General features: G+C 40.4%; 1 protein-coding gene across 6 annotated transcripts in view; it reads left to right on the plus strand.

The window, feature by feature from the left end:
- Positions 1 to 13,099, plus strand: part of DLC1 (DLC1 Rho GTPase activating protein) — a 514,129-nt gene that overhangs the window by 484,523 nt on the left and 16,507 nt on the right. For 4 of the 6 annotated variants that reach the window (XM_061404346.1, XM_061404348.1, XM_061404347.1 and 1 more), the window contains 3 exons: positions 342 to 413; positions 5,776 to 5,857; positions 12,217 to 12,280. In XM_061404346.1, coding sequence (XP_061260330.1) covers positions 342 to 413; positions 5,776 to 5,857; positions 12,217 to 12,280 — 218 coding nt within the window. The other 2 variants (XM_061404352.1, XM_061404351.1) reach the window with 2 other exon arrangements.

Consider the following 13,099-nt stretch of genomic DNA (forward strand, 5'->3'; position numbering starts at 1 on the left):
AGTTAAGCCACCCAGACCTAAAATCAATTGTTTAATCCTCTTTCAACTGTTCTCATGATGCCCTGTTTTTGTAATTCTTTGTAACCAGAGCACAGAAGCAGCGCAGAGGGACTTACTGCTGAGACTCCATTTTTGTTTCTTAAAGGAAAGATGGATAATTATATGTATCTTTTAAAGTCCAAAAAGATGCAAAAAATTTAAACCATTTGAATAAGTGGGTTTTGTTTTTTGCTTATCCCTTCTCCAAAAGGGAATTATGTAGCTAAACCAGAGTTTATTAAGGAAGAAGAAGCAGAGTTACACACGGCTAACATGCTTGTTTGTCCTCTCTTCTCTTCTAGAAATCGAAGCCAAAGAAGCTTGTGATTGGCTCCGAGCCGCAGGATTCCCCCAGTATGCCCAGCTTTATGAAGGTAAGCTGGAAGCGCCTTTCTTCTTTTTTTTTTTTAATTTTCATTTATTTACTTTTAGTCAAAAGTAATAATAATAAACTTTTAGTCAAAAGACTACGCTAGGTCTTCGTTGCTGCTCACAGGCTTTCTCTAGTTGCAACCAGCGGGGGCCACTTCCTAGCTGCGGAGCGCAGGCGTCTCACTGTGGTGGCTTCTCTTGTTGCAGAGCATGAGCTCTAGAGCACAGGCTCAACGGCTGTGGCGCACGGGCTCGGCTGCTCAGCCACATGTGGGATCTTCCTGGGCCAGGAGTCAAACCCGTGTCCCCTGCGTCGGCAGGTGGATTCCAAACTCCTGGGCCACCAAAGAAGTCCCATGCCATTCCTTTATAATGGCCATAAGCGTATCCTTGGTATATGATTATTATTGATCTGCAACTTTTTTCAGATATTTTATTATTTACTTGAATATTTCATGAAGGAAAAAATATAGCAAGCACCTAAAACCACCACCACTGAAAAAAGCCAGGACCTTGATAGCAGCAGACTTACCAGTCTCCCGTCACTCTGCCGCCCCCTGGCCAAAGTAACCATCATGGAATCACACACACACACACACACACACACACACACACACCTGCTGCTGCTACTGCTGTCACTTCAGTCGTGTCCCACTCTGTGCGACCCCATAGACGGCAGCCCACCAGGCTCCTCCATCCATGGGATTCTCCATGCAAGAATACTGGAGTGGGGTTCCACTGCCTTCTCCGACACACATACCTAGGAGAAGCATTACTGGGTAGTTGGAAAGATGTACATGCAACTTTGTAATGGAAGTTTTTGAAAAGTTCCTGTACTGATCCCACCCCTCCATATAATATAAAAAGATCCTGTCTCTGCACATGCTCTCAACCCTTGACATTGCCAGACTTTAATTTTTGCCATTCAAATGGATATAAAATGATATCTTACAAATTTTGACTGCCATTTTTCTAGCTATTGATGATAAGACGCATTTATTCATGTCATCTGGCCATATGTGTTTGCTCTTCTGTGAAATATCTGTTGCCTATTTTTCCCTTGAGTTGATTGTGCTTTTCTTGATAATTTATAACAGTTCTTTATTCTAAACACTGAGGCTTTGTTGGTCATGTGTCATAGATATATTTCCCTACTTTGTCATTAGACTTTTCACTTTTCCTTAGATTGTCATTTGATCACTATTATTTCTCCTGAGTCATTCAGTTTTTAATTAAGAAAAAAGTGGACCCTTTTAAAGAAAAAAAAATCAAGATCTAGGCTGACTTTTAGTGGCTTCCCTGGTAGCTCAGACAGTAAAGAATCCGCTTGCAATGCAGGAGATCCGGGTCCAATCCCTGGGTCAGGAAGATCCCCTGGAGAAGAGCATGGCAGCCCACTCCAGTATTCTGGCCTGGAGAATCCCATGGACAGAGGAGCCTGGCAGGCTACAGTCCATGGGATCGCAAAGAGTCAGATACGACTGAGTGACTAGCACTTTCACTTTCAGGCTGGCTTTTTGCTGGTTCTTCATGTCTTCCTCAGCACCCTGAGCATCACTTGAATGCTGAAACAGGGTGCTGAGCACCTTGAGTCTCACTCATGTCTTTGGCTGCTTGGGGTGGGCAGAGTGTGCTCTGTATAACGCAGGGAGGAAGAGGTTTTTCATTCAAACTGGAGGCTTATTGTTCTTATTGCCAAGTGTCTCTCATTCATGTGTCCAGCCATCTATCCATCCAACCATCCATTCAGCTAATCAACAAGCCAGTATTCTGCACCATCAGGGGTGTCCACCACTTGGGTAGATGCTGCAGATTTTGTAGAAATAAAACAGTTCATACCTCAAAGAACACCATTAAGAGGTTGCCAGATATCTCAAAAACAAGCATAATTTTAGTTGATTTACACTGAAAGAATACATCTTTTTCACCACTTAAGAGGAAGGAGATGCTGTGAGACAGGCATTGTGTGACAGAACTGCTGAAAGAGCCAGGTTAAACGATGTCATTCCAGTCTTTTCACCAGGGATGTTCAACTCTTCTCACAATAAATAGTGATTTTAAGATGTTTCTTTTGCTCTCCCATCCTTCTAGGATGATTACAAGCAGGCTGCTTCCTGTAGCAATGGCAGTGGGCTCCCTCTTGTATCTACTGGTCACCAGCATTCTTCTTTAATAAATGAACAGAATGCCATGATGCTGGGAAAGACTGAAGATAGGAGGAGAAGAGGGCAACAGGGTGAGATGGTTGGATGGCATCACTGACTCAAGGGACATGAGTCTGAGCAAACTCCAGGAGATAGTGAAGGACAGGGAAGTCTGATGTGCTACAGTCCATGGGGTGACAGAGTCAGATGCAACTTAGCAACTGAAGAACAACAGATGCTAAATGGATGCAGTTTGTCAGCTTGGAGGTGCTCCCGTGATAAACAGGCTGCATTTTTAGGATATATTTATTTGGCTCCACTGGCTTTTAGTTGCAGCTTATGGGATGTAGTTTCCCCACCAGGAACTGAACTGGGCCGCCTGCATTGGGAACATGGAGTCCCAGGCCGTGGACCACCAGGGGAGTCCCCTTGCAGCAGGTTGCACTGAAGAGGGAAATGGAGGGAGTAGGGATGCTCCCCAGAAGCAAACTGGGGTGAAACCACAGAGATCACTTTTATATCCTTAGCTCACTCCTCTAATCTAACTCATTACTTCATTAATAATGCCTGTTCTTCCTCTTTGTAGCCCAGACTGAATGTATGATAGTTCCCCATGAAGATGGGTTTAAAATTACTTTATAATTAGACTATGTAGAATATCTTACTGTTCCTCCATTTCACAGAATATCTCCAATTCCTTTTCCTTCTTCTTCCTTTCTTTCTCTTTTAAGGTGTTTGGTTAGCCCACGTGTGTATTATGTGGAGTTGCTTACTGTTCCCCTAGGAGAATTTTGGACCTGGTACCATTTACAGCACCTCTGTCTCTCAGTAGGGCTTTGGCGGGGGTGGGGGTGGGGCGGCCAAGCATTCTATTGGATTTTCAGTTCACAGCTCTACTGGAGATGTGGAAAGATAATTGCATTTGCAGTGGCAGGAACATGCTTGTCCTTTTGTTCTCCTGTTTAGAAATTAAATTTCCTTCAATTATGTCAATTTTTAGTGTTGATTTGCTGCCAAGCAGCCCTTTCTTGTGATGTGTATCTTTGCTGAGATCCCCTTCCGGTCTCTGCTTACATCTTTCCAAATCCTAAGAGACAGACTATATTTTCGCAAGTTACAGTTTGGGGGTCCCTTGATGTTTATAAGTCTTTTGAAGCCTGAGTCTACTTTTGAGGTTGTACTAGACATTGTTCTAAGCATTTGTAATTTCTCTCCTTTGTCCTGCCCCTGGGTGCGGGGCAGGTACACACACCCCATACCACCACACTCATTCTTAATTCCTAGCTTTATTTTGGTCATTGACAATATATACATCCTGCACTTAAACCCAAGCTGGAAGTTTAGATCCTAACCTGAAGAACTCTGAGAACTACTGAACAACAACAACAAAAAGTAATTATTTCACAAGTCCCTACTTTTCCTAGAATTTCTCTTCTAAACAGAATTTTAAAGTTAATTTGGGTCAGGAAAATAATTTAAAATATAGCTCTGGGCACACTGAGTTCGGAATTGCTAAAATAACAAAGTTGCTGTCTCAGATGCACTCAACGGGCATGCTAACTATGATTTACATGTATTAAGTATACAAGCATATTCTCTAATATAAGCTTTGTCCTTTAATACTCAGAGTGCATGGTGTCTGTTCAAAGTGAAATACAGTTGCCAGAAGCTTCAAACAGCTTTATAATCGGTTTCGCTTCCATTTACTAATCATTTACATTTGCTAGAAGTCTTCTCTCTTATTGCTACTATAGGGGAGCCGCTAATCATTTCCCTAATCATTTGGTCTATGAGGTAATGAAGAAAGGTAAACCCTCCAATACTGAATTTTATAAATTTCTTCATGACTCTTTAAGCTCTAGCTATTTCATTGGTCTGTCTGTCTTACCATTCAGAGAACAGGATCACTAACTTTAGCCTTCAGAAAAAAGAATGGACCCCAACACTCATTATGTTAGTTTTCAACATTGGAAGAAAAAAAAGGTATTTATAAGTATAATCTCTGGGAAATTGATGACTGAAAATAAGGAGCTTGATACCATCCTCTAAAACCAATGATCATAAGTTAGAAGCCATAAAAACATAACGAACCATCATGTGCTCCCACGTCAACCCCAGAACTAGAATACTGTTAGTTACTTGTGTCTCCAAAACTACCAACAGCCATGTCAGTCTCCCCCTGCAGCATTACCCATTCGGGAGGCCAAAGGGATCTTTAGGCTCTGTGTATTCTGGTGTCCTGCAGTGCTCTATTCCTGACCCACAGAGTTGCATAGAAGGAGTCTTCCTCACGATTTTTTACAAGCTTTTAATAGGAAGGCCCGTTATTTACTTTAACAGCTTGGAACACCACAGAGGGATAACTTGCTCTTATCTAGTGGCAGTTCCAGAGCTCTGTCGTTTTCCACGGAGGCACTGCTGGTCTTCTTCCTCCCTACTCTTCCTGTGTGTTTATCAACGAGGGACAGAAAAGGGAATTCTTCCATTGAGTTGACTCTTCCCCCTTTCTGCTTTTCGATTTTGATATAACTTAACGTATTCGTAGAGTAGTGAACTCTTCTACCGATAAAAGGATTTGGGATTCTGTCCTTCTACACCAGCTTTTAGAGCTGGCCTTTGTTTCAGGGGGATTTATATAAACCCCTGGAAAGCCATATGGACGTGCTTGTATTTGTTTAAAAATAGCACATCCTGAATTCTCTTCAGCTTTTGATGTCATGCAAATGGTTGGATTCCATTGACAACCATCATTGTTCTCTAGATCTTTCCTTGGCCTGGTTTTCTGTGACCTCTTCCCTGATTAAATGTGAGCAAAGACACACATGGTGGGGGGAGGGAGGAAGCAGCCACATTAGAAGGGAGCATCCTTCTGGTATTCATTCTGGTTTAAATTATTATTTATATAGCAGGTCTGTTGACTGCTGATTTGTTTAAAGGTGAAACAGTGTTTTGAACCACTTATCTCTGACAACAGATACTTGAGTCTGCAGACCACTTGATATCCAAGCTCCTTTAGGACACAGAAGATATTGTCTTAAACTGCTTTACATTCCCATAGCACTTGGTAGGGAAGGAGGTAACCTGCACACAGTAAGTATTCAAGAAATTATCTTGTTTTTGACGGTTTTGTGTTTTTTTTTTTTCTCTCTCTGCTAAACTGGGCTAGATTGGCAAGACTCTGAATGCTCAGTAAGTATATTTGTTTTTATTTTTCTTACAGATCTTCTGTTCCCCATTGATATTTCCTCAGTCAAGAGAGAGCATGATTTTTTGGACAGAGATGCTATTGAGGCTTTATGCAGGTAAATTGAAATGTTTTGTGTGTTTTCTTTCTCTTTCTTCCTTTTTAAAAGCATAGTATTTATCACTGGGATGAGTTTGCTCTTGTTCTAATTAGGTCAGGTGTCTTTTTCTTTTTGGCTGCACAGTATGCACAGTCTCAGTTCCCCAGCCAGAGAGCGAGCCCGTGCCCCTTGCAGCGGAAGCACGAAGTCTTAACCACACGACGGCCAGGGAAGTCCCTGTTTATGTCAGGTTTTTGAATAGTATTTGTATATAGAGATTTACTTCTTCATGAATCATAGGCCTTTTAATTAAAATTAGTAACTTCCTATTATTTAATATTGCCATTAAGGTAGCACTGTCCTAGGGCATACTCAGTACCATTCCATATTTGATACCATGTGCTTCCTGAAACAGGTAATGTTCAGGCAGTTTGAAAACCTGGAACAGGGTTTTTTTTTTTTAAGGCAGTGTAGTTGACTGCTCAGCCCCACCCAGGTACCCTCAAAGAGTCAAAGCTGCTGTTGAATGGAAGTAACACGTTTAGAGGAATCAGTGGACGTGGGGGACGGGGAGACTACGCCAAACTAGAGGCAGGAGGACCGTGGCTTAAATTCCAGGAAAGCATCTCTGAACCTCTCGAGCTTCCCCACGTACACATTCATAACAATAGGATTAAGTACGACTGTAAAATAACTCAGCACAGCCTTTAACAGAAAGTAGACAGGCAGCAAATGAGCACTGATGGGAAGTGTGAGAAAAACTGTCAGAAAGCCTTGTTCGTGGTGCTGGTGGATTTTCACACTGAGCAGCTCGCGGGCTTTAACGAAGTGGAAGTGATAAAATACGCCGCAGACGGTGACAGGACACTGATAATCCTCTCCAGCTCTTCAGGACATATTATTCGTTTTTAAGCTAATCATCCTTGTAATTTTTCTCAAAACCTGTAAGCCATCAAAGGTGAATTCTGGGGAGAAAAAGATCATACACAGACTAGCTCACTTGTTTATTTGATTGTAAAATTAGTTTTCTTTTAATTTCGGTATTACCTTTAACTTGGAAAAGCATCATTGAGGTGGAATGGCACCCAGGATGTATTTCCCTTTTACAGGCAAAGAAAGCAGTTGTAGCTCTGTGAAAATACTGTTTTCTGCCTTTCTTATGTCATCCATTAGTTTTTGAAGCACTGAACTTAAGCAGGAGTTTTAGGGAAAGACAAATAGGGTATTTACAATGGAATATGGAATAGACTAGTTCTCCTGGCTTCAGAAAGAAAAAAAAAAAAAGCCACATTAACCACAGAAACACTGTCACTTTTCACATCCAATTGAACGACTGCTTAGAAAAGCCCAGGGTATGTAGACACTTTCTGAGAGGAACCTGATGCTAAGGCCCCCACCCCCACCCCGCAGAGTGTATAATATCATAGCTATGTCATCTGTAATGAAAAAATGTCCCCGACGCAGTTTAGGAGGGAAGGAGACCGCATCTGGAATATAAATGACTCCAGACATTTCTGAAATGTTTGAATGCTTAGCTGTGGGACAGAATAAATTTCTTCTCAATTCATCACTGGTGATAACGCATAGAAATGAGATCACTCCTAAGATGTGTCCTAGGAGACATACTCATTGCCTCAGATCATCCATCTCACACATTTCAAGCTATTTAGTGAGTGTGCCCTGTAAACAGCAGCAATGGCTTAGGAATTTCTGGGTCATAAAAATATCATGGCAGCATCACAGCCCAAGGGGTCATGATTAGATTCTTGTTTTTGTTTTTTTAATATCAGTTTGAAATGTAGTTACCCTGTCTGGGTCTAAGGACATCCTCCATACTTTGTGGCTTACACTGGCTGTCAGCACCATCAGAGAGTCTGCCTCTCTTTGAAGGGAGTAGATCTGTACTCTTAGATCTTTGATGAAAAGAAAAGCCCAAAAACAACTAGACCTTGCTCTCTCTTTGGATTCCACAGGTGTATTCTGATTGGTCTTTGATTTCTCTTGCTGTTATTGTTGTTCAGTCAGCCACTCGTGTCCAGCTCTTTGTGACCCCATGGACTGCAGTCCATGGGATCAATTTCTCTTATGTGCAGAATAATATCTCATAGGTTAAGTATAAGAAGAAAATGCAATGATGGATGTCAAGTGCTTTAAAAATTACCAGGCCTAAAACCGACACCCAGATTTGAGTATGTGGAGAAAGGCTTGGGGTAGGATTCAGAATTCACAGGAATAGTCATCAAGTTGATTGTAATGAAAACCCAAGGTCTCTTGTCCACACTTTCACATAAACAGACTTTTTATGGCAAATGATTTTCCTTGGAGAGGGCTAAACGAATGTTCTGAAGAAGAAGGAAGTGGCAAGCATCTTCCTTGGAAATGCCCTCCAGATCCTGGGATGTCATCAGAGTAGTTGGGGACACTTGCTTTTACTGATGATGATATTCATCTCATTTGCTAGACTGGCCTCTTCTATGTACTCTCTCAGCCCACAAAATTCAAAGGGCCAGCAGATCCTGAATCTATAGTGTTGTTTAAAACTTTGCCTTGTGATCTGTTAAGTTTTTTTCTAGACAGACTCTTGCATAGACTTCCATCTTTTTGCCTTGTTGAAACAGTTTGAGCAGTTGATTTTAAATACATACGGTAATGTAGTTAACAGAAACTCAGCTAAAAGTTTTACTTTAATAAAATATTATTAAATATTTAATAGTTTTTACTTTAAAACTTCTTTAGGTTTGTTTTAAATGAAATAATTCTTACATGGTTTCTCTTTCCTGCCACCACCCCCCCCACACACATACACACAGATCAAATGCTCCCATTTACATACTAGTACACACTCCCATGTTCTGCTTAAAGGTTATTATAAACATTCATGTACTTACAACTTGTGCAGATCTTAAAGCTCCTTTTGGTCAATAATCTAGTAGGCGCTGACCTCTTAACATAATCTACTAAGAGCAGAAAACTTGTAGGCAGTGTGTTCTTGAGAATGATAATGATACTGTCTTAATATAAAGTTTTGTAATGACCGAAAGTTGTGTAATTATGCAACTACTAGATTGTTTGGGTTTGCATTGCTCACCAGCATTCTTAACATGCACACTTGTAAGGAGTAAACATACTTGTTTCCTTGGAGAGATTGGCTTTTGTCCCAGTCGCGCTAGCTTTGCTGTTATGATCCAACCCCGATGATAAGGCCAAGATTCTGAGAGCATCACATTCAGTATTAGTACTAAAGGAGTGACTCACTTGTCTTGAAGCATATGCAGATGATAATGCAAACTGTGACCTCTTAGAATACCTTTTCTGAAATCTTCTCTCTATAACTTTATATATCCCACATTGCTGTTTTCCTGTGAGGTTACAACTGACTCCTATGAATACACCAAAGAATTACTTAAATAAAGTGATAATCATATAATGACAAATCGTATAATGACAGTAGCATCTTCAATCTGAACTTTATTATAAAACCGCCCTTGAAGAGCCTACGCTCTGTGAAGCACCCAGCCACTTAGTACATTTCAGCTATGTTACTATTTTGGTCCTATTAAAATAAAAGCAATTGCAGTAATTCCAAGAAAATATCTTTAAGGCCTGGAAGAATTTTTATTTGTCAGGTCTATGTGGGAAATTGTTCCTTTTTTATTTTTTTTTTTTTATATTTTTAAATAGTATATTTCTTAGGAAACTCAAAATTATGCTTTTAGTGCCAAATAATAACAGCATCTTGGAAATACATTTCTTTGAACCTTTCATTTCACCTTCAGCATCTCAAAGCAGAATAAAACTGGTAAGCTATTCATGGATGTTCTTGACACCTGGCTAGTATTTATTCTTTGGGAGGGGGGGTATATTCTTAGAGAGAGATGGGGGAACAATGTTCTTGGGTTTTGTTTTTTAAGTTTTATTCTCTTTTTTAAAAAATTGCTTATTTATTTTAATTGGAGGATAATTACTTTAAAGTATTGTGATGGTTTCTGCCATATATCAGGTCATAGGTATACGTTCCTTTTTCCTTTCTCACTTCTCTTCTGCTTTCCCTGTTTCCACTTTGAGTACGTGAGGCCCAGGACCACGCCTGCCATGGTTTTATCAGGGTGCTTGCAGCTCCGCCAGCAAAGCTCTTGAACCTCTGATGGCTCACTCCGTGCTCCCTCCCCCTCTGAGCAGAGTGCAAGTTGCCCAGCAGATAAGACTGACACATTCCTGAGGAGCTGAGCCAGCAGGGACCCTGGAGGCCAGAAAGGACCCCCGGGCTTCCGGACAGACAGTGTGAGATACCAGTGTTCTGCCACTCACTGGAGGAGTCATACTTAGGGTAGAAGCTGCTCCCATATATTATCATGATTAACATTTATTTTAGAAAGGAACACGGAAGAGACTGCTTCTCAGGGCCAGAGTCACCGTGTTTTAGTCCTGTAGCCTTGGACCAGGTTTGTGTCCACTCCAAGCCTCATTTCCTCATCTATACATTGAAAATAAATAGTAGTATCTCTCTCAAGATGAAATAATACACGTGAGGCTCCAGGCACAATGCCTGGCCCAGAGTGCATCCCCAGCTGCTACTTCATGTCAGTACCCTCTCTAAATTGGTAACATCCCACTTTGGAGGTGCCTAGGGGACACGTGAATTCCATAAAAACTTCAGGAATAAGTCCTGGGCTTCAGTTTTGAAGTGCCATTAGCTTGGTGCTACCTAGAGAAAAAGATAACGCTGACCTTTACAAAAATGACCTTCTTTTCTGTTTGACTCAAATCTGCAGCTTGTGAAGTAAGTCCCTCCCCCACCCCCACAGGGATCCATGCCTAGTAAACTTGATTATAAACACCACTCGACCATTAAAGCCCTAATGAAGTCAAGTGGGTATTTGATTTCAGGTTTGATTAATGAAACCCAGACCTAAGACTGTAACCATCCTGGATTCTTTACATCTTAAAACATTTGAGAACTAAAACACTGTGGATACAAGTCATTGAAGTAATGGATGCCCCTTTGAAAGGGACTTTATGTCTACTCGTTTTAATGTCTGTGGACTTTTTTTTTTTTTAAGTTATTTGCCTTCTTTCCGTTCCCATTATCAGAGAGAATTTTCCTGAGCATAGGTGCTCTGTTTAGGATTATCTTTGTTTATCCTATAAGCAGGCTACCACATAATCTATGAAATCAAAGGCAGTCTTATCACCAGGCAAAAATACTTTCTACCCTCCTTTATTCAAGTTATTAGACAAGCTGCAAGAACAGGATCAGAACGACAGAGCCTTGAAGAGGGCTCAGAATCAGTTTGAACTTGTGTGCATTAAACGCGCTTGTCCTGTGAAATAGGAAGAACTGCAGTCTTAACTGATGGTGGACGGCAGCTATGTTAAGGATCCATTTGAAGACAACTAAATGATGGTCATCTGGAAGATGTTAGAAAGATCTGGGGCCTGAAAAGCTGTCATTCACAATTTTACATGCCATTTATTCCTGCATCTGTAAAGGGTTTCTTTCTTTGAGCTATTTCATTATTTCCCAGTGAGGTGGAGTTTTGCTTTAAGTACTTCATTTTCAATGAAGCTAAATTACTTTCCTAATTTTAAGTTATTACTCTTTGGCAGGAATTTTTTTTAAAAAAGCATTCAGAGTAAAAAATTTGACTCCTGTTCCAAAGAAGAATCTGATTCAAGCTCTCATTTTTTGAATTTTTAAAGATGTTGACCTTTGAAGTATACAGTCTTTAAAATTAATCATTTGCACTGTTGCTACGACTATACCAATGCATTTCCTGTCCTATACAGGAAGCTGAAAAAAAGAATTAGGTAGTAAAGAGAGTTCAAATCTCCTTTCTATATAGAGCTCACTAAATTTTTTAAGACTACCTATCATTTGTTTATCATTTGTCAGAGATAACTAAAAATAGCTTTATTTTTGTATTTGAATTTTGATTTGAGATAGAATACATTACAACAGCAAACACTTTATTCACCAGCATCTCAGCTTGGGTACTTGTTCATGTTCCTGTTTCTGTGAAAGGAGACATCACTGGCTTTTACTCCTTGGCACTGGGTGGAAACACTTAATGGCTCAACTTAGGGGCTGTTGGAAGAATACATGTCTTCAAATGAGGGTTGTTCTGTCAAGAATAAGAGGCACTTTACAGAACCACTGCAGTGTGCCATTTCACTGTAAAATAATAAATGTAAATGAAAAAAACTTGTGAAATATATAAGTATTTTTAAACCACTTTTTAAAGAAGTTTCGAATACTCTTCTCAATTGTAGATATTAATGGATTTAAAGAAACTCAAACATGTCAACTGTTTGGAAAAATATTTATCCACCCATCCATGGTTTCCTGTCTTTGCTAATGTTATTTCTTTGCTCTGTAGGCGTCTAAATACTTTAAACAAATGTGCGGTGATGAAGCTGGAAATCAGTCCTCATCGGAAAAGAGTGAGTATATAAAATGTATATAAAATGTATCATAGGGTAGGAGCAAAGGAGAAGATGAAAAACTGGATTATGTGTTCTCTGATAGATTTTGTTTCACAAATTCTTACTTCCTTGTTCTAAAAATACCTACATTTTAAATGTTATAATCCAGACAGGTTTACCAAAAACTGTGTAGCCTTATGTAGTTGAAACCAATAGCTACAGCTAGCCAATAACCTGTATCTCACCTGCTATTTTTGATCTGAACAGATTTTCTGTGATTTCGCCTCATTAACTCAATGCCTACAACGTATTAAAGGGATGAGGCTTAAGGAATTCCAGTGCATTTTGCATTGCCTCCCTGCAGAAACAGCAATTGAAGTTCTTGGGAACTCTGTCTTCCCATGTGTAAGAGTATCTGTGTTTTGAAGCTGTAGAGATGGCAGGGAAGGCTGGCTGGTGGGATATGGAAGACTAGAGCTTTGAAGGGAGAAAAGGAATTAGAGGAGAAAGAGGGAGGGCTGGAAATCCCACACATTCTAGTGAAATGCCGGCACGTAACTGATTCGGATGGTATTTTCTCCTGTGTTTGAAATGTGAGGACATCTTATGAGATCTTAGGAGAAGAGGTGGGTGTAGTGGTGGGAGTGAATACCACAAATTAGAGTAAACAGAAGTGAGTTTGGTCAAAGAACAGATTTTTCATTGTCAGAGTACCGATTTTAATTATCTAACCTACGCCAAGTTGCCTTCTTGGGGGAGTCAAACCTTTTAAACAAATCCCACCGCACACTGTGAGGAGCTGTGGAGAGGAGCCTGCAGGTCAGCGTTCAGTGCTCT

This window comes from Bos javanicus, chromosome 27 (assembly GCF_032452875.1).
Source record: "Bos javanicus breed banteng chromosome 27, ARS-OSU_banteng_1.0, whole genome shotgun sequence".
NCBI lineage: Eukaryota > Metazoa > Chordata > Mammalia > Artiodactyla > Bovidae > Bos > Bos javanicus.